Genomic DNA, 23,529 nt, shown 5'->3' on the forward strand with positions numbered 1-23,529 from the left:
GCAGGTAGCCATAGTTAATATTGCATTTATAAAGCAATTTCTTGATATTGCTATTCTCATTTTAATAAATTTTATTCAAAGAACTCCTGTATTTGCATTTGTAAATAGCTCCTTCATTTAGAAAATGAATCAAAGGGGTTGTGATAGCTTTCCATGAAGAGAAGGTCTTTCGTTATAAGCTCAAAAAATCCTTAGAAGTCTTAGGAGGGGAAGTTCATAGGAGGCTAATACTTTTCAGAATTGTTTTTATTACCTCATACATAGAAACAAAGACTGATAATTAGACAGACTGCTAAATGTTTTCGAATAATGTTGCTAAATTCCATGTTCGAAGTGATCTCTAACGGCATACAAGTAGAAAATACCTGCACAATATTATCGGGTATACCACACTACTGGAATTCGGATTATCAAACTTTTACTGATATTGATAGAAAGAGTATTCTGTATATTTATTAAAACCCATTTACTGCAAGGCATTAATTAAAAGTAAATTGCATTATAACTACAAACTCTCAAATCTGTAAATCTGAGAAGTTCACGCTCGAAAACAAAGAAGTTTTCGCTCTTTGTGGGAAGGCCGTTTCAGGAGAGCTCTTAATTGGCTTATAATTATCCTAACTTTATAATTCGTGATTCAGGTAATTAAACTATTTATAATATGATTACTCATCTCCAGAAGAAGACTTCAGTTTGCCCATGCAAAGATTTGATTTCTTTTTACAGAATTTCCGATCATCTCCACAATTAATAGCGGGCAACTTAAATGTCCCGTACCGAATATTGGAATGTCAACACAATAATAGCAGAGATGATCTATTAGAAGACTTTATTTCTGATAACAGCATATGTATACATAGTAAAAATAACGTCCGTCCCCTTTTGAAGCAACTTCAGGAAGAGGATGGCCAGACTTTACTCTGTCATCTCACTATCTTCGCAACAGCATTCTTTAATTATAAAGGTTTCGAACAGAAATAGTAATAATCCCTATCTGATCATAAATATAGTAGCTTTGAAATCATGGATAAGTCAGATCGGTTGAACTCAGCATTTTAAAATCACAGATAGTAGCAGCAAAAATTTATTCGGCTCTTCAATAACTCCATCCCTAGAATACATGAAAATATTCATATCGCAAATAGTGTACAGCAAATCTCTTCAGCAACCCAAACTCTTACAAACTCATACAAAAGACCTGCAATGAAATCTTCAGAATCGAACAACCGAGTAGCCAAACTCATGTTAATTGCCGGAGAGAAAAACTACGTGCCACAAGAAGCAGAACCAAAGCATTCAGAAGAAAGATGAAAACCGCTCCTTCAGAAGGCGATAGAAACAGATATAATTAGATTACCCAAAGCGAAAAGTTATTTATAAAAGGGAAATAATAGAAGCCAAATTAAAGATTTGGAGAGAAGTAATACTAATCTGCAGCAACAATACAAATCACTAATTCTCAATAAAATCTTATTACAAGAAGTTTTAAGCCAACTCAAATTACATTATCAAACAATAGCCCAAATTTCTGAAAAATATCAATTGGCGCAACATTGTTCTTGTTGAAAGATATAATGGATTCTGTTTTTATAAAGGACTCTTCTGAAAACGACTTATCAGAACAAGCTTCAGTCAACAGAGGTCAACACACTGAAAATTCCGAGGAATACCACTGTTTTACTGCTAAAGAAATACACAATATTATCAAGATCATTTCAAGTAAAAAGGCACGAGGGTTAGCAGGATAAAAAGTAAAATCATAAAACTAATTCAAAGGGTCTCACCCCGACAACTTACAGATTACCTCAGTGAATGTTTTTAATTAGTAGTCCTTTCCCATGTCTTCAAGACAGGACATATCGTCATTCTGTCAAAAAAGGATCAACTTCCAGTAGATTCGTGTTCATATAAACTCATCAACCTTCTGCCAGCAATTAGTAAAGTTCTGATAAGAACAAATACCGATGAATAAGGCACCACTTTCATAGATTTTAAGTAATCAGCGAAAATCAATATGGCTTCGTTACAAATTGTTCTACTACCTGTGCCGTAGACGAAATCGTGAGGACAGTGCAATAAAATAAATCACAAAATCTTCATTCTGTTTTGTCTTGACTTTACAAAGGCATTTGATTTCGTCTGGTGACCTACCATTCTTCAAGCTCTCAGACCGACAAACCTTACAAGAAACATCTTTGTTATTATTTAAAGCTATTTATTCAACTGATGAACAATCATCCACAATAGAAAAGCGTTGTACAAGAGGATGGCCAAAAGGATCCTGTTTTAGCACTCTGGATTTCTGAATTCTTACCTTTAACTCTATCAGATCACATCAATGGCGAAATGATACAAAAGCTTGGTATTTGTAGACGCCGCCGCATTTATCATCTCTGGAAGATCAAGAAAACAATTCAGAGATAATACCATCCGTACTCTCGAAATCTCAGATCAACTATGTAACGCACAACTAACAATTTCCGAGGAAAAGAACAAAGGTATGACATTTTATAAGTCTGGCCAAACCATACAAAGACAACCAGCCTCCGAAATTAATGGAAAGAGAATACAGATTAAGACACAATAACACGCCGAATAAATACTAATTCAGAAGTCAAACAACAAAAATCAGCGTTATATTTACAAAATTTTCACCGAACCACCATCTTCAGCTGCAAAACCACAAATGAACATGATAGGAAATAATGATTAGATAAGATAAGAAAGCCTGGACAAGAATAAGCAAGTGGCACCATCTGTTGGTAAAACCAGAACTAAAACATAATTTCTTTAAAGGCCGAAGGCAAATTTGGATTGGAATTAGGATCGTTAACTAGAACAGAAAGATTTTTATGAATGTGAAATGCTTCTAGAAAATCCAGTTCTCCAATGGAAGATGTTTTTTGAATAATTTTGGCAGCAGAAAAACTGAAAGTGTGGTTTTCGGACCAACAATGTTGAGCAACAGAAGACTTCTGTGTTTCCTTTTTTCTAACATATGCCTCATGTTCCTTGACGCGAAATTTTAAGGCTCTCTTAGTTTGGCCAATGTAAATTAAACCACACTGGCAAGGAATCCTATAAATACCCCAGGAATTCATATCCGGAATGGGGTCCTTGAGTATGGAACTCGGAATTTTATTGATGGGAGAATAAACAACCCGAAAGTTAAATTTCTGCAAAATATGTGCATCTTTATAGCTAATTGATGGAAAGAAGGGAATGACAACAGAATTTTTATAATCTCCTAAAACAAGAGTGTGCCTTTTAGTGTGTTGAGATGAGAATTTTTTAACTGCTTGATTAATAATGTTGGGTGGAAAGCCCCTGTCAATAGCTATTGCTTTTAAATAATTTAGTTCTTTATCAAGGGCTAGTTTGGAGGAGCAAACTTGAAGAGCACGGAAAACATAGGAATAAAATGAAGTTAACTTTTGTTTAGTCGGATGACATGATTTAAAATGTGGTGGAAGGCAAACCGATGAAGGTTTACGGTAAACCGTAGTACTGAAGTTGGAAGTTATTAATCAAGCAGTTAAAACTTTCTAAAAAATCTACACATGAAAAAGTGGGATCAGCCTGTTTTTTCCACAAAGCCGAAAATCTAAAAATATCCTGGAAAAGACGCTTGTGCCCAGAAAAATTCAGTTTTCCAAGCGGAAATTATAGTAGTTAAAAAGCTAATAGAAATTACAAGTAACAATAAATACAGTCAGCTCAAAATTCAATCAGATTCTCTTTCTTCATACATTCAATAGCGAACTTCAATATGCTTTTGCAGTAGCACAAGAAATTATTCAATTCCTACAAGAAAGTAGCCAAATTAAAATTTCGCTTGGTTGATGAAGGCACTTGCTGGGAATGAAAAAAACGAAGACGCCGATTTCCTTGCTAAGAATGCAGCTACTGTTCCTGTTTCCGAATGTATGAACTTAAAAAGGCTTAATTCATATCTAAAAAAAAGGAAGCATACATACAAGAAAAAAAATCTGGCAGCACGAATGGAACTCTGATCCCCAAGGCAGGAGAACACATGAACTAATCAACGTAATGAAAAGGAAAAAAAATGTCTTCGTAGACTCCGATTAAATTGATATCTGGACATGGATTCTTTCCCATTAATTACTACGAAGAACCATCTCGTCCTTAGAGAACTGTGTTAACGGTAAAAGAGGTTCTCTAAAATTCTATCGCTTATCATACCCATTAACACAAGGCCATCACAGCGTTAGGTTAGGCCAACTATAAAAGAACTCGAATTTCTAAGATATATTATAAATAATCCAAAATTTCATCACAAAAACCATTGACATTGCAAAATAACTTTTGGAACAAAGACAAGATATTTTGTGGACTATAGCTATTACAAAAAAGTCTGTGTATTAGTACACAAATTCTTCTGAATAAAAACTGCATGAAAATGTTTTGGAAAGTTTGCACGGAGCTTCTGCAGAATTCTTCACTGGATCAGTAGCATCACGAGACAGAACCTATATCATTATATTGCAAAGTCCTGGTGTCTCGTGCGCTTATTCCCGTTCTGTCCTGTAAAATGTGTTGCCTTGAGTCATTATAGTGGTTAGGCACACTGATTACCGTAACCGGTTCGAATCCTGAAGACTATAGATATTTGTATGAGTACAGTGTATGTGCGACGAAGGCACTCAAAATACACGGAGACCCGAAAGTCCTCTCAAGAGGTTGGTGTTTAGAGGAGGAGAGTTCGGAGACCCTTGGACCGCCCTGGCGTATTATTCTTTAAAATTGGGACGGAAGCTTAACAGTTAGCTAGGTTCAACAATGCTTCAATCACCTGTGGTTCAACAATACATCAAACACCTGTACTATTGAGATGCTGGTTTAGTGCCTGTAAAATACCTGTGCCTGTATTATTAGGTTTGAGTTAAAATAGCATGCTGAATAACGATAATTGGAAGGAAAAGTAAAGCGTGTTTGGAGCTAATCAATTCTGTGTTAAAATAACACACTCTAAATACAATTGTATAAATTATTAAAAAACATCTTCCTTGGCGTATTAGATTTTCTAGGGGCGTTTCACGTTCATAAAAATCTTTTAGCTCGGGTAATTATCCCTATTTCAAATCGTCTTTACCCTCAGCTTTATTTCATAGCTATTTTCATTTTTTATCAGTAGATGACGCCAGTAGCTTTATTTAGAATTGTTATCGTCTGAACTTCAGCTCCTTTTTTTCCCATTTTCTCTACTTCAGCTGAATAAAAAGTTTCTGTATTTAATCCTTGGAAATCTAGTCATGAAAATTAATGAATATTATGCTGATTCTTCTTGCCTTAACATCTCCAGTTATATTTAGATAGATATTCTAATCTATAATATATAATAATATAAAATATTCTAGTCAATAACATCTCCAATTATATTTAATTAAATATTCTAAATTTTAAGTTCTTTGGTTAATTCCTTTCTGTAATTTTCTTATGCTTTTGTACATGGAGTGCCTGAGTAGGGGGTAGGGAAGGAAAGCTTTTGTTTATTAAAGTATTTTTAAATACGCTTAATAATTAATAGAGATAAACTTTGTAATATATTTTTATTAGTACAAAATAACATTAAATACAAATATGAAGTGAATTAAGCATAGGTTGAATTTTCATTCAGATCAAATAAATTTTAATAAGAAAAATTCTGCTGAAAATCGCTAAGATGAGGGGAATGGAATTAGGACAAAAGTTCTATTAATTAAGTACATTTCATTTATTATTAGAAAACATTTTCGTCAGAAATGTTTTTTAGTGAAGGCTAAAAATTTAAAACCGGATTTTTTCAGAGGTCTACATGTAAACCGGAAAATGTGATACAAAACCGGGAGTCTCCGGTAAATCAGGAGAGTTGGCAGCTGTGTGACATACATTAAAATTATATATTTACACCTCTATATATTGTTATGGGCTATAAGATTCTAAAGTTTTTAAAGCTATTTTTAAACATTACACCTTACGGCTGGAAGATTATCTACTTTACAATAGAAATTTTTGCAATTATAAACCGATTATGTCTTGCCGAACGCATGGTTTACGTGATTAATATATGGCGCGCATGGCAAAATCGTATCCCGCGTAGTTAACCTTCCATGGAAAAAATGAGTCAGGTTATAATTCAGATTAAGAAAGAATATTTAATTTTAAAAACTTAAATATTGCTGCAAATAAAAGGAAAAATACACATGTTAATTGAAAGGTTTTTGTTACGGCTAAATAAGTACTTGATATACTTACTTTCTAAAAAAAAGTTGGGGATTTTGCTTGATATAATAACTGTAGCAACTCTTCAAGTTTTGCAGTAAACAGTGCAGACCTTTCAATGCCTCTAATGAAATCTTTGCTTCTTTCTTTAACTGGATCTATCGCCTGTGCAAAATCAGATAGTTCCTCTGAATTATTTTTACCAATACATTAAACTTCTTTTCAGTTGAAAGCGATTTATCTTCTTCTTTCTTATCACTGCTTTCACAATCAGCTGATGTCCACCAGCGGCCGAGCGGTAAAATTGCTGAACACTGGTAGTTCGGTCCGAGGTTCGAATCTCGCGAACGGGCTGGCTGCATGGGTGTTTTCGTGGTTTTCCCCATCTGTAACGTGTATACGAGCCAGTTTCCCTTAGAAAGTCCTCCACGAAGGCATCCCCCCTTAGGCAGATAGCCCTAGTGTGCTTTGCCATAATTAAATACACACATTAAATACACACACACAATCAGCTGATCTTTTAAGATCATCGAATTCTTCATTCATGATTTTTCGATTAATTCTTTGACTTTTTCAGTATTTGAAAATCTCCACCAAATGATTTCTCAATTTATACAATTTCTCTGGCGTCATTTTCGATCAATGCAATTTTTTAAAAATTATTGGTAATTTCGGGCCAGAGATGATGCCATTAAGCATTCAGTGTTGATGAGGATCCGATGAACTGCGTATGAATGAAATTATAGCGTTGAACAAATTAAAAAGAAACAACTAATGCACCATAATACGAGAATCGCGTTTCTCAAATTCCCGCTCGGTAAGTGTTTACTGTATTAATAGCTAGAAAGTGCAATAAAATTTCATTTTGGAAAGAATTATTTAGAATTATTAGATTTTGGAAAACTAGTTATATTCTACAATAATGATGAGTTGAATTTAAGATTGATTCGAACAATAAACCAACCTTGTTATATAATTAATTGGATTTTAAAAATATTTATACTTCTTTTTAATTGCAGAAGGATTATAATTATACAATTCCTGAGTGGGCATTGTTATATTGGGATAAATTCATTGAACTTACTGACATGGCTTACTTCCTGCATTTTCAATCTAGACTACAACAAAGACTGAGAGCAGGTAAAGTTATTTTTTTGCACGTGATACTAAATACCTATATCATTTAAATGGGCAATATAAAGCCATCTGTCATATAAATTAGGAATTAGAATTACTGTGATGCAATATTTTTAAATCTGAAAACAAAGTTTATAAAAAGCATTGGAAAAGAATGTTTTTAAAAGCTTTCTCTGATGCTGATACGCAGCATTTCTTGTGAAAATCAGAGATCATTAGGTAATTATAATTTATTAAGTAACTATTTTTAAATAATTTCCAAAGAGAAAATGAAAATGATACTAAATAAAGGCTTTTTAATATACTGGTGCCCACACTTGACTAACTTTCACAGACAAGAACAAACTTGTTTTCAAAGAATGAAATTTATTTGGAACCTAAAAGATCTCGGAACCTCACTTTTCTGAATTGCCAAATTCTGAGAGATTTGCTAAAGGAAAATCTGTAGTGCATGACGTCATACAGTGCTTCATTACACTGTTTACGTCGAAAGAAAAAGAAAACTTCTTCAGTTAATTTTAGTTACATATTTTCTTAAGAAAGATACATTAAAAATCGGGGTTGTTGGCCTGTATAATACGCCAGAGCATGCCACCTCTCTTTAGGTTAATGTCAAGTAGAGAGGACATTAGAAACGTCCCATTTATTTCTCCATGAGTTTTCAGAGGGTTAATCAGACCTTAGTTCACCCCAATACATGTAAAGATCAATAAGCCCAGTCCTCACTCCATCAGCATAGGTTCGTACTGTATATTAAAATAAAATTTTATCCATGTATAAGTTTTTATTTATTTAAAATCTGCAATGTAATAATTGTTTGTTTTAGAATTTTTAACTGTGTATTTGCTAGTATTTATAGTTCTTATATTTTGAATATTGTTAGGAAATATGCGTAGGGAACCTTGTAACATTTTATGAACTAATTCATGGTAGGAATAATCGTTCAGAGCATAACATGTTCTAAATGTGGGGGTTGTCAATATGCAAAAGTTATGCACATTATACTTATAGCTGTTAGCATCTAAATACTAACTTTAGCATCTAAATACTAAACTTTTAGATGGACAATTATTTCAGGCAATTCCAATATGTTTAAATAATCTCTAAATAACTTACTTCCTTTGACCTTAACAGCACAGTCAGTAAATTTGGTTTTCCAGCTGACCAACGTGTGGAATTCTCCTCATCACTCTCGTCACGTTGCCTGACGTACAAGCATGCAGTGACAAAGCCTCAACCTATTCATTCTATCGTTTTTCCTTGCGCACCTAAGCTCATTTATGTCTCTAAAACTATAAGCACTATATGTATTTAAAAAAATACATAATGAAAATATACTCGCAGGCAGCATAAAATTAAATATCTGTGCATGCATGCTACACAAGCAAGAATAGTTAGAACGTAAAACAGCTAGGAAAAATGTTATAGTGTAGTATGTATAATAAACGGTCTGTAAAATGATTATTTAAGGTTCTGCATGATTCTGGTTTCGTATAGAAATGGTCATCTAATAGAAGTTTATTATAGATGATAGAAAGAATAGATTTCAAAAATTTATTTATCTTCTTCGGTGTTCTTCAAGACGAAATGAGGACTGCTAAAGCAAAATGCTGATGGTTTATTAATACCGTTACTTTAAGAAAATTAATTGCAATTTAGGCAATAATGTTCTAGAGACATTAGGATTTTTTATGCTGAGAGACGTGAAAAATGAGCAAGACCCTCGCTGAGTCTCGAACCTCGGACCTCTTGAATACGCTTCGAGTATGCACCACGAAGGCATGCTAAGAGGGGGGGTGAGAAATACCTTATAATGTAGCAAAAAATACTTCACTTTTAAGCTCCTAATACTAAGCGAATTATATTAAAATGCAGGGAACAGGACTTGAGTAAATAGGAAGAAACCATACAAAAGCCCTTACATTATAAATTTAGTTAAAACACAACAGAAAAAAAACTGCTCATCAAAATATTCATTGTCTAATTCATTTAAATTCTCTAAGCTACGACTTCAAATGACGTGTCTTCCCTTGGGCGCATCATTGCCAGTATTTGCAAAATTTAATTGGATTTTTAATGCTTTTAGGTTTATTGGGCTTATCCAAAAGCTCGTTCCTTAAGGAGGAAAAACAAGATTGAAATTACGAGTAGATTTGACGTCGTACATGACTCTGCAATGATTTGGAATTTTTAGATAAATAAAATGTGTAGGCAGATAATATATAAAGGCAACGTTCTTATAACAGTAAATTATTCAGTAAACAAATATCAGACGGTTTAAATAAACAAGGGACAATGAGAATATCAGACATTGTTCGCTGTACAAGTTTGATATAGGCAGTATGATAGTATTGCTGACCGATCATGTCCAAATGTTCGTCAAGTGTATGGAAAGGAAGAATCACAGCATATATCACAGATTATTTTCGGGATGGAGACATAAGCTTTGAAAATCAACCATGCCCTGGATGTCCATCACAAGGCTAGGTTCATCATCACAACGTTCATCATAAGCCTAAATCTGTGTGCTCCGCATCAGTTCTTTGAAGAATAACGACAGGTGTCTTTTTTTTCTTTTCTCATTCCAGAAATGAGCCATATTTTGACGTCCGTGACAAACGCGTAGTCTACAGCAGTAAAATGTCTTCAAACTTTGTCGACTCCTGTATTCCATAGAATGTGTTTGCATTTTTTGACACAAACTGTCAACTACTGATGTTATCTGTAGTCGCACTTCATATTATGCGTTTAATTTGTTCCTATATTTTGATGCCGTATGCGTTGAGAAATATTTTTCTATCAATTAACTTCCTACAACCAGCATTAAAATATCTATAATGTGTATGAGAAACGTCTAGGTTTTCTGCATGAATCTAAAACCAAAATCGTAAGAGCTGCTATTGCATAAATTTAGATATCGAATCTGTTGATAAATTGTTCAGTGGCACAACGTTTGACTTATCGTAGTACTCCAACGGATTTCTTTTATCTAGTCATAGAGGGTTTTTTTTCTACGACATATTATCTTATAATTTTCTTCAATTGAAATTGATGCTGCATTGTATAAATTTTTAACACTGTCGTCTAAATTCAGTTCATTTTCCATTAGAAAACTATTTAGTTTAGCAAAGCATTGCACGTAATTCTCTTTGAAGCATGATGACCACATATTAATTTTTGATCTGTAACTAAATGTATCTTTATATTTTTTAGTTAATTATTATTAGTCAACTAACGCAAGAGCTTTACAGTTTTCTTTCCGAAATTTTATTTTGACTCATGAAACCCTGAGCTTTGACTTTCGGGGCACAGTTTGAAGACCACTGCTGTATCGCAATATCAAAATTTCACCAGTTCCAGTGTCGCGTAGCAGCTTGCTTCTCTCACATCAAGAGCAGGACAGCATCCCGAAAAGACTTTGTTAAAAGTATGTCAGGAAGGGAATAATTCACAGCGTAGCTCCCACGCAAACAAACCGTTAGTGTTGACCTGTTATGCCAACAGTTGGACATACTATGTTGCCAGTTGTTATGACAACAAAAATTAATATGTAAGCGGCCACTGATATCTAAACGGTACTTGACATTCGCCAATGTATTATTTTTCAGTATGAAAATTCCACACCTCACGCTGTTTTAGACACTTGGTAAAAGCTACTGAACTTTGGATAGCAATTTTTTTATTTAGTACCCCAGACATTGCTTTACCTTTTTCCTATTCTTTCGAACTGCCATCTTTTTCAAACTTACAGAATTCCTTAACCTTTCAAACCTTGGATGATGCGAAAGATGTGAAAACAGTATTATAAGATTTTTTTTTAAATTCTAAGCTAGAGGTGTTTTATTGACGAGGGATTAATATATAACAAAGCAGATAGCAAAAGATATACTAAATACTGGGAATTATATGAATACACATGTAAGTTATATATTACTTTATATACTCTTCTTTTTCATTTAAAAACGGCCTGAACATTCACATCAGCCTAATACAAATATCTTAATCTAACATTAATCAAGATTTAACGTTTCTTTTCCACTTAATAATAAAGGAAAAAAACAGAATTGGTACTTTCTGAACACTTATTTATTGTATGTTGTCAATTAAATAGGCAGAAAATGAAAAATAAAATGTATATTCAGTTTAAAAACAGATTAAATCATTAAAGAACTCTTTTATCACAAACACCGAATCAAGATTATAACATAAATTGTACCATGCTAAGATAGGATAATTTAAATGGTTAATTGCTATTTTCCATCATAATAAGTTTACAATTATTTAAGATTTGTAAATGAGAATCACTGATTTTTTTTAAAAGTGCAAATTAATTTTGCTCGATAAGATATTGGTTGAAAGGAGCCAGATGAACAAATAATAAAAGAAAAGGATTTCGGAAATGATCATCTCAAATAATATTAAAATTACTTAGTATCAATATTAATGCATTCCTATAAATACTGTACGATGGAGGTAACCGCCAGGAACAGAGGTTAGGGAGATAATAATTACGAAAGTTTTACTGTATTTCACGTGCGAATATACTAAACCTGTTTTTCATTCTATCTTTCATTTAAGAATATAATTAAAATATCATTGTATTTACATAAATTTATGATATCCATTAATGATTGAGTTTTAAAATCCAAAATCTTAATTTCAAATTTTTTATAATAAGCCTAGATTCTAGATGTTTTAGCATTACATTTCCAGCTCATTCATCTTTCTGTTTTAGGCCCAATTTTAAATTTACTTCTAAAGCGCATGAAGGAGAAAATGGAAGGAAGAGACAGTTCCAAAAAGGTGTATGTATATTCAGGAGTGAGTATATTTATTCAGCACTATTTAAATCTGTTTAATAGGATAAAATCTTATTTTGAAATCGTTTCTGAAAATCTATAATGCAGTATAAGTATAGATATTTGTTTGAACGAAGCCTTCCTTTACTTCCAGACTTCTTTGATATGAGAAATTCTTTCAAATTTTAGGGTTCTATCGTGTTCTTTACGTTTCGTTTTGCAGTAGAACACAGTTTTAAGAATAATCCTCTTTATTATCTGGCGAAATACATCTATCATTATAAGTTAGTTAAATATACATAGAGAAAAAAAAACGAATTCACAATAAAGAGAAATAATATAAATGGGATGATAAAAGTATAAGAAATTTTCGCATTTCCCCAAGTTCCTCTTATAGTGTGAGTAGTAGCACGTCTATCTAATAATTAGCAGAGCCGTGTTTCAAATTCAGGTAAGGTCATAAGAGATTCCTCCAATTTCCTGGATCTGAAGAGCCTGATAAACTCTATAGTCTCGCCCAAATTAAAGCGTGATGGAAAATTGTATCTCGTGCCGGTCTCAAGTTGCAAGTAGGAAGCATATAAAGAATTATCGCGTTTCTCCAAGCGGGCTTTTATGGTATAAATGATAACACGCTCATCTATAAACTTAAAGTAACATAATTCAAACAGATTTCTCAAGATTTCTTCATTGATTTCTCAAGTTTTTTGACTTCGGAAAACTTACCGTCTCTTCAAGATGTAAAACATATGATTTCAACTTTGCTTAATTTGAATGACATTATTGGGAAAACTAAATTTCATACTTCAGTATATCCCGATTAAAGGAAACTACGGACAAAATTTTACTAATATTTAATAATTTATTCTGAAAGGATTTTTAACCCACATTTCTTTTTCTTTCTTATTAATTAGTTATTAATTATGATAATAAAATAAGTATTATGAAAAAATGGGATTTGGGTGTAATATGTAAACTAGAAAACTGGGAAATAAATCTCTTTTCAAGAGATAACTTTTGCGTTCATTAATCCATGTAATATGTAAACGATAATATGCGTTACTGAAAAACTGTTCATACTGTTGTTTCTAGCCTCCTGTTCTGAACTTAAGCCAAATCAGATACGAGAATTTTATCGCGGACAAGAAGTCTTAGGCACGTTATATATGACAATATGATTTTGAAAAATTCCATCCTAATTTTGATCGGGAAATCAAGTATCTCTTATCGTCTTCTTCTGCAACTAACCTTTTGAAAGGGCTTTCAGTTAGACAGTATTTTATTCAGTTACTAAGCATATATAAACATTCTTACCATCTCTGAAATTCAAACCTGTGTCCAAGGCTATGGTAGCCTGCTCCGCTACCATCAAACCACCAGGCTAACAACAATTTACCTGAAAACTGTTATGCTATTAAAAATTAAAATATCGAAGATTCTAATAAATTTTGAATAAAGTAGCAATATATGCAATAGAACGTTTCAAACGATAGCTTGATATTTTAATAATAAAGACTGAGCGCCGCCTGACATAATTACTGACCTGACAAAAAAAGTCTAGTTGTAAAAGTCTTACACTGTTAATTTAATAGTCATCCTGTCAGAAGGGATAATTTCTTCCGTATAAAAATATAACTATTACATGGACATACAAGATATGAGTATAAGCATAGATATATTAATTACAAATATTGTCTTGTACAAGTTATATGTGATAGTTACATAAAATTATGACAGTTATGTGCACATTTAAACATTATCTGAATTCATATTTACAATACTTTTACCGAGGTAATCAAAGTAAACTTGTAATTCATTGACTGTATTTTCTATGTCATTTTTAAAGTGCTTTACAACATTATTTTTAACAAGTGCATACAAAATGGATAGTAGTATGCTTACATTACAATAGTTTTTGCTCTTACAGTCCTGTTACTATTTTACGGGGTGAGCTATTTTTCTAATGTTGATTTTCATATGTTGTAGTACTATCTGGCTGAAACTGGGTAGGGAGCTATGTGACTCAATTTTCTGGTACTTTAGCTGAATTGCTTGAAAAAGTTTACACAGCTATTATAGTTGTAGTACATATCAAGGGAGTAGCTTAGTTACTGTTCAGTTACTTGGATATTACTGCAAGAGTCAACTACACTAATCTGCTGCTCCGGTAACTGCGAGTTGTCAGCTCAATGTACTCTTTCAAGCTACTGTGCTAACACTTTGCATCACATATTTTGTCAACTTTATTCAAAAGATATTGCTTTAGTAATTTAAAAATGATAATAATAAATTTAATTTAAAATAATCTAATGTCTTTTAAGTGTCCCTTTCTAGCATAAGAGATGCTATTAGTTTCAAAACGTTTTGTCTGCATCACTTTTGTGCCCAAGATACTTTTCAAATAGTCGCCACCATTGTTATCCCGATATATTGGTATTGGTTTAGAAAAAAATAAAATATTGAATGTATCAATATTTCTCGCACTGCGGAGAAATAACGGCACTTAGAGCTACAGAATTTTGAATACACGTAGTCCTCCAACCGGAATGGGCAACTTGAAGCCCTAATTTTAAATTTCGAATTTGGTTTTGATTTATTTCATATTTTGTACAGATTTAACGAATTTTTATTTAATAAACTCAAAGATTTTAAAGCGGGAATTGACAACACAGCTGGAACTAAAACATTTTTATTTCCAGATCGCCAAACTGATGCTCTTCGGCTAAATATAACATAGTAATCTTTCAATATTAATCCTCAAATTTGATTGTTTGAAAATAGTGTGTTCCTACTGTCTCATAGAATACTTATTGCCTCCACGCTCCAGCGTGTTGTCTTTCAGCCTAAGATATGTAATTTTCAAATTTAATCTTTCTGTTACTGAGAAGCACACCAAGTGACTGATAAACTATAAACACAGTTCTTAAAAAGTATTTTTTCTGCTTTTTAACCTGGTTGATTTAAGTAAAAATACATTCAAATCACAAGATGCCTAATTAGACATATTAAATATTCTTATAAAAGCTAGCTTTATAAAATCATTATACACGTTTTTCGCTTATGCTAACTCTTTTAGGCGGCTGACAGCTTGAGCGGCTAGTTTTCAAGTACAGCGAATATGAATGTATGGAAACCCCTAACGCTCAATCGGGAAGTCTAATATTCTGTTTTTAATTATTTTATTTAAAGATTCATAGGGAAAGCATAAAAAACCTTAACAAATCTTCTTATGCGACGTTAAAATATGAATCTATTCAGTTTTTTTAAACCGATATTTATACGTAGTGGTTCGTTTGATCGAGTCGTTAAAGATTCGTAGACTGACTAGTTGCTCATTCTAAACCTTTCTAACCTACGTCATTTCAAACTTAATAGCTATCATATGATTCTTACATATAACTCTGATGCAGATAACTTATACAATCCTTTATTCAATACTAATTTTAGGCAGTTATTTATTTACGAATCAAAATGCATCGAAAATAAAAAATAACATACTTTGAACTAAGATTTCGTTGCGAATACTTGCACTTGCTTTCTTTTTGTGTTAATAGCTAGATTTGTTAACGCTTGCTACTTGAAACATTTTTGAAGCGCTTTTTATGTAAAATAGGTTATTGTTACCTATCTATCGCCTTTAATTTTTCTCTGATTTCGAAGATAAATTTCTGTATAGCTCAAGACAGGAATACTGGAAATGTTAGTAAAATCCATGACCATTTGATACAACGACTATCCCATCACAACGGCCCGTAGACGAATGCCCACGACTGGATTAAGAGTATATCAAATCAGATTTCACTATTGTGATCATTCTTTATCTTCATTAGATTCGTATCCTTTTTCTGCGTGATGTGAGAAATGAAAAATATATTTGTAACAATTGCTAATCATTTTATTAATAATACCAAATAATATTTCTTTACAAATAAAAAATTACTTTCGTTATTAGGTAAATAACTTATAAGAAAGAAGATTTTTTCCCTAAAATTATATATACTAAAACAAGCATTGAACTTACTGTGCATCAGAAGAGTTAGAAATTAATCATATATTCTGACAAATAGAAAAAAATGAAAAGAAAAAATGTCTCATTTGTAAAAGATTGTGATGGGAAGAAACGGGAATTTTTAAACTAAAAGAAAAGAAGAAAAGACATTTTATTTACTTTCTTATTTATTTTATATATGTATTAAACCGTTATCATGAAATCTACGTAGATAAATTAATTATCTATATAAATTTTGGTGTATAGTTGACCAAAGGTTCTCAATCTTTCTTGCCGCAGACACCTGTCACCATTGCTAGAAAATCATTTCTCCCCCTCCTTTCTAAAACTTGAAAAATAAACACATATATATATATTTATTTAGAGTTAGATTATTTTCTAACGTGTTTTATAAATTAAACAAAAATGTATAGAAAATTTTGGTAAATACCAAAACTTGAATAAAAGTTTTTTTTTTATTATTTTATATATATATATTCATTAACTAAAACTAAATACTTATCCGCCATATAAAAGTCAGATCGCATTGACATAAAACTACGAAATTTTCCCTAGGGAGAAATTCCCCCCCCCCCGGATGAGAAACCCAGTTTAGACGCATTAGAAAGTTAGAAAGCTTACATCAAGCTAAGTTACACTTTTGGTATTTCCGAGAAAATTTTATGTGGGGCCAATAACACAAATTATTTCCTAAAGCTTGGAGTTATGGTAACTACAATGGTGTCTGACCTCCCATAACTTCATTTCGGAAGCCCCTTCACATATTAGCTTCCAGACCGTGTTCCCACAAGCTTGAGGCCCAATTTATCAGGAGTTATTACTTATGACGCTCATAACTAATGAATGGCTCGAAAGCGTTCGTCTAGCAGGGTGTCAGAACAAAAGTATGCAACTTTATTATAAGTATAAGAATTTGTTATAAGTATAAGAATTTAGTATAAGAATTTGTTTCAGTTGAAATTTCAAAAAACATTTTTCTGTATTTTCATCGGTACAAATATTTAAAGAAGCTATTTTTCTTTTAAAATTATAACGTACAAAGTTTGTAGAGACATTAGGTATTTTTGGAAGCAGAAGAGATGAAAAATTAACAACCGCCTTCGGAATCGAACCACGGACCTCTGGAATACCGGCCCAGTGTGCAAACCACTACACCACGAAGGCCCACTAGGAAGATGGGAGAAATACCTTATAAGTTTAAGGGGCCCTAAGAGCCCGCAGCCTTGCTTCCCCTTATGTTCCTGCTGTAATCAGATTACTGACAATCCCAACTTTTTAACTTTTCAAAGGCTGAGAAAAAGTCAAATTAAAGTAACTAGGGCAAAATTATCGATCAATATTAAATGTTCTCGACAGACCATACAACCACCGATTATCCTTCGTAAATGCTACATAAAACAGATACTAGTGGTGATGTAGACTAAGAATAACTCGAACGAAACCATTCAGAAAGAAAACTGTTTAAACAAGAAATTGACATATATAACTGGCTTTGCAAGATGTTGGTTCAGCTGCAAGTTTCTTTTTCATAAGGAAAGGAATCATTTACCCAGCTTTAAACAAAAGGAAATATCTAGTTTCTTTGCTCAGTGGCTTTTCCTAAATAAAAATTGGAATTCTTTAGTTTTCTGAACCGTAATACATTTCGTAAATTTGTAACGATTTAAATGGTGGCGTAGTGCTTAGAATAAGAGTAATTCCTCTTATTTTCTTCTTAGGTTTTTCTAAATAATTTGTTTAATGCATCAAATGATTTGTGATAAATCTGAGCTCCAGAATTTTGAATTGTGTAATGTCATAAAATAAAATCGGACACCAATAGATCATATTGATAGTCATATTATAAAAAACACTAATGTAGACACCACATGACTTCTTTGTACGGCTATTAAATTATACACCTTTTTGATGCACTTAACTTACACTTGTTTCCTCGAATTATTCTAACATTAACTATTCTATTTCATCGAATTCTCGAAATCTATTGCTTTAGAGTCAATACATAAAGGTCAATCAATCGTCACTTGTCCAATATATTCAGCATTACCTGGGGAAAATTGTCAATCTAAATAGGATCTGCATCTACAATGAATACCTGCTCACGTTGCATTGCAGGAAACGAAATGGGAGACAGGTTGGCAAAAGATTTCAAGGATTGCAACACTAATATAATTGCTCTTGACGGTGAACGATGTCGACTTAAGAGGAAATACCATCAAAAACATCCTACCAGGTTTTTGAAATTAATGCTATTCGAGACATCACAAAAACTATAACTCGACTCAGAACCCAGCACTTTCGCTGTGGGAAGGCAGAAAGAGGTGGCACAAGATCCTACCTTCCCTGCAATAACTGTGACCAAATGATGAAGTTGGCCATATTTTGGACTGTCCCGCAAGTATAAGATCTTTGATTTTTCTTTGAGAATATCCTTTTGATTCTGCGTAGTTCTCTTCTTGGAATATCACTGAGATAGCCAGCTGCGTGTTGTCTATATATGTTCCTTTGTGATTAGTGTTTGGATTCCTATGGATACAACACCACCATTACCACCACTTTCCTAAGTAATGTTGTTAACATAATTGATGAAGTGGAAGCAATGAGTTTACTAATGGATAAAGATACGTTATAAAATGTCCGAAAAAAGAACTCTGTTGAAGATAAAAGCAAAAATACATCAGAAACTATAGACCCACCCGAAAATCCGTCAATACGTTGTGGTCCAGGTAAAGAAGCATCAGATATTTTAATGCGAGTTTCTTGAAAAACAAATCCGAGAATGAAAATGAACAGATGGCGTAAAAGTTTTACATAGAAACCTATGCCAAATTAAAACTAATACAACAAAAACATTTAGTGAACATTTTAGAAAACTTTGAATTCTTCTATGTAACACTAAGTGATCAAACTTTTGACAGTTTTATGATACCTAGATTTTTTTTTAATTTTGATTCATTTAATTAGCTGTGGATTTTAAGTAATTACTCATTTGAGCAAACTATTGAAATTTTAACTTCTCTTATTTACCGAATTCAGTATTATATTTTTTTCGTTTGTTTATTTGGCAATAATAAGTGTGAAAAATTAAACTTTTATATAGTGTTTTCAGTTATCATGTTGTATTTTAATGTTAGTAAAATCCATGACCCATGACCATGAATATTTCAGTAAATGCGTAACATTATTGGTATTCATATTTAATTTGATAACTACCACAACACACTTGGTCAATCAAACAGTTGTTCGGTCTTAGAAAACAAAACAAAACAAAACAAAAAAAAATGCAGAGAAATTTGTGCCATTTGAGTTGCTTATAAGTTTAAATACATGTCCTTCAGACCCTATAAGACTTAACAAGCGAATCATTGCACTGTCTAGATTAAAATGACAGAAAAGGTTAAACTAAGGTTTTGTTAACACTTTAATAGAAAGCACCACTTATACTTACAAAACAAAATTCCTCAATTTTATTATTATTTAAAATAAGATAAGATGAAATTTAAACTCAGGTATTGTAGTCGGAGACTATACGAAAGGTTTACGTAAACTAACTCAAACAATTAACAGCACGCTTTTGACGAGCACTAGCAAAATGGCTGAAGCTGGAATAATCTCTACCAGAGCTAGAGATAGGACGAAAACTGCAAACGAGGCTGCCAAAATCTGTTACACTGAAATTTTCAAAACCCTCGCGTTAAATACTCAGACAACTAATTAATATTCTGGTGAGATATACAGAAAAAAACTTATAGTAAAGGTAGTAAGGACTTCTAACCAGTTATGTTTTAGTTTTCCTTTCTTTTCCCTCTTAATTTCAGTTTCCTGCAGGAATTTAAATTTGTTATGACATAGGTGCTAATCTAAACTTGTTTCAGGAGCAGTATTTAAGCTGCATTTCAAGAGTTCGTGAGTAGTAGTAGCGGACTTAGTTCCGAGTTTATGCTACGTGTTTGAATTTAGCTCTCTAGTCAGTGTTAGACACCTCTCCGTTTAAACTGATATTTATAGGCTCGGCTTTGCTGTGTGTAGCCGATTTAGCGTTAAGCTAAGGAGCCAGTCGTTAGTATCTTAATTTATTCGCGATTTGTTACATTCTCATTTTCCGTTAAATTTACGTTAGTCACAAGTAGTGGTGATTTGTAAGCTCCGATTGCGTGCGTCCGTTTTAACTTAGTTTAAATAAAAGGGTTATTTAAAAACCTTCCTCTGCAGTATTTATTCTCAAAAGAAATAGCGAGTATTCACTACTTCGTCTTCTACGTAGAGTCTACAGTGTTCGTTCCTTATGGTCACGATTCTGTTCTCTAGAATTCGTCGACGGAGCTGGGCCTGACCTTTCCCGTTTTTCGATTCAGTTATTGATCCTTGTCGATTTCCTTTGACCTTCGTTCTTGTGGTGCGTGTCTCTTTTTTGAAAGGTTCCCTTGAGGTTTGTGGTCTGCCGTTCATCTGCGTTTTCTGATCGATGATTCTTGTAAGTTTCCTCTCTCCAGTGGTTCCTCATCCGGCGGCCTTATGTAACGTGTGTTTCTCCATTTAGAAGGGAATATAGTCTTATAAATGTCAACATGCCGCCTTTTTTATTGCAGTTATAAGGTATTTCTCCCGCCATCTTAGCATGCCTTCGGGATGTAGTGATCAGCACTTTCGGCGCGTATTCGAGAGGTCCGTGGTTCGGAACCCGACGAGGGCATTGCTCATTTTTCATTACGTCTGCTTCGAAATAACTTAATGATTCTACAGTGACGCCCGAACTAAAAAAAAAGGTGGTGAATGATGATTCTCCACTACCAAGATTTCGCGATTGGGTCCCCTAATACCCAGTTGTCCTTCAAAAGGACGAGTATTATATACTCGTCCTTTTCTCCCACCTTCTTAGCATGCCTTCGTGGTGTAGTGGTCAGCACACTTGGTGCTTACTCGAGAAGGCCGTGGTTCCAGTTACGGCGAGGGCACTGCTCATTTTTCATCTCTTCTGGTGTCAAAAAATACCTAATGACTCTACACAGTCAAATTTTGCTTTTAACTTGAGCAAAGTTAATACGGATAGCTTCTTTCCTCTCCCATGAAAGAATTTGAATTACCTATCTGCTTAAATTTTACTTCACAGTGGCTGTGATTTTAAAGTGCAACGTTAATTTCTATGTGCTATTTAATGAGTAAGTATAAATTCGTGTATCTCTCTTTCAGCATGGAAGTAATATAGCTGCTATTCAGTGTGCTCTACAGATGTATGATATGAAACACGCGCCTCATGCAGCGACCATAGTAGCTGAACTGTATAGAGAAAGGAGTGGAGATGGTTCCATTCGATTTCTTTTCTTCAATTCCTCTCATCCCGAAACTGTTATCGAAAATCCATATATATTCCTGCTGCAAGGTTGTAGCGAATTCTGTCCTCTGTGGTTCTATGAAGATTTCATCCAAGATCTGGTTCCTAAAGATTGGAAAAATGAATGTGTGAACGAGTGGCAAGGGATTTCAAAAGAAACCATACCACCTCAGTTCGGTGTAAGTACAGTCATTTTCTCATAATTTCATATCTCATTTCATATACTAAGAAGTTTATTTTCTCATTTTCACCTACAGCAGCGATTTTCAAAACAAAATGCTTACAATATTTGTTATGCTTATATAAAAGCTATCCATCGTAATTCGATTTTATATTTGTAAATACTAAAAACGGTGTCCTTTCTATTAAATCAGGTGCAGATGGCACTAATCTAACCGGCGCAGCAAGTTTGCATGAAAGTATCAGTACCTTTTTGCATGTTTATCGCAAGATTACTCGGCACTCTTAAGAGGATCTATTTACACAATGAAGAATACACTCTTCATCCAGATGTCGGCTCACCTATGTGAAGATCTTTACCTGGGTGATTGTTACTGACTTGCATAAAGGTGCTAGAATCTTTTTATAAGTTTTTCCCAAGTATTATTCGGATTTCAGTTTGTACCAAGAATCTTTATCTAAGTCGCCAACTTGCATAAAAGTGCTGGTTCCTTATTGGAAATTGGTCGCTCGACTGTCCTGCACCTTTATGAAAGTCACTTTATATCATGACGAATACAATCTGCATTAAGATGCCGGGGCACCCAGTTGAAGAATTTTACCAAAATGGAAAATCACCGAATTGAAAAAAAGTACGGGAATCGTTATGAAATCATCAGTGTGGCAAGACATAAAAATTCTTCTTTTTTATGATACCAGTTAATGGATTGGTAAGAGATATATATTAGAGGTTAGCAAACATGAATTTGCGACTACCTAATGAAGGCAATAAACTTAATTCGTTTACAATTAATTTAGCACTGATGTTTTAGCCGAAAGGGCTATTAGTCTCGAAACGGCATTTTGCGTCGAATCAATTTAAATGTGCGAATCACTTCTCAAATTTCTGTCGCTAAATATTATCTCCCTGTATAATGAAGAATCTGCATGAATGTATGTATTTTTCTCGCAATGTGAAAAAACAACAACACCTAGAGTCATAAAATTCTGAATTACGTAGTCCTCCACCCGAACATGGACACCTGAAAGCCCGAATTTGGAATTTGTTTTGTAATCTATTTTTTCATATTATGTAAAACTTTAACGAATTTTAGATTAATAAACTCAACAATTTCAAAGCGAGCAGTAGCAACACTGTAGAGAATAAAACCTTTTTTATCTCCAGCGCATGAGACTGTTTATCCGAAATTCTGAAGATATGTTGTTTATAAATATTTTTAGCACAATGTGGCGTTAGCGCAAACTGTCTTGAAATGTATATATGTCTGTAAATGAAAAAAAAAAGAAAGAAACGCTGGTTTTTGCATAACATATTAATTTTTTTTTTGAGTGGCAGTAAATTTTAGTCTTCCAACAAGTTTATTTATCATATTTTTTTTTACTTGCTGCATAAATCCTGCAATTATGATTAATGTTTCAACAGTTTTTCAACAATCTTTTTCCTATGGTCTTGTTTCATTCACCCCTACTTTAAATGGTCCTCACCAACTCTAAGGTTTTAAGTCAGCGGTTGTCGGTAATTCACTCCATTTCATTCACTAAATGGATTTGTTACAATGAATTTCGAAAATACTTTTCATGTACTTTGTGAATGCGAGTCTTCGATGATGCATGCCTGCTAAGGCAGAGTGCTTTACAAGAGTAACTAATCTAATGTACTCCTTGAACATTTTAACAGACAAATATCAAGTACAAGCATCACAGCCATCATCATATGCCTCCTAATATAAGTTTAACAATCTGATTTTTAGTATTCCGGAAAAATTGCATCAGAAACAAAATAATTTGTGCATTCAATTTAAGCATAAGCTTTCGGAAAAATAATGGTGTTAAGATTGAAAAACAGTATA

At 33.2% G+C, this 23,529-nt stretch overlaps 1 protein-coding gene across 2 annotated transcripts in view; it reads left to right on the plus strand.

Annotated features, from left to right (window-relative positions):
- Nucleotides 1–23,529, plus strand: part of LOC118194255 (lysosomal acid phosphatase-like) — a 95,250-nt gene that overhangs the window by 69,634 nt on the left and 2,087 nt on the right. For both annotated transcript variants that reach the window (XM_035365471.2, XM_035365470.2), the window contains 3 exons: nt 7,242–7,362; nt 12,095–12,180; nt 21,358–21,678. In XM_035365471.2, coding sequence (XP_035221362.2) covers nt 7,242–7,362; nt 12,095–12,180; nt 21,358–21,678 — 528 coding nt within the window. The remainder of the gene's footprint in view (nt 1–7,241; nt 7,363–12,094; nt 12,181–21,357; nt 21,679–23,529) is intronic.

Source organism: Stegodyphus dumicola, chromosome 7 (assembly GCF_044657685.1).
Source record: "Stegodyphus dumicola isolate Sdum_Otavi_A_Nest chromosome 7, ASM4465768v1".
In the NCBI taxonomy this organism is placed as follows: domain Eukaryota; kingdom Metazoa; phylum Arthropoda; class Arachnida; order Araneae; family Eresidae; genus Stegodyphus; species Stegodyphus dumicola.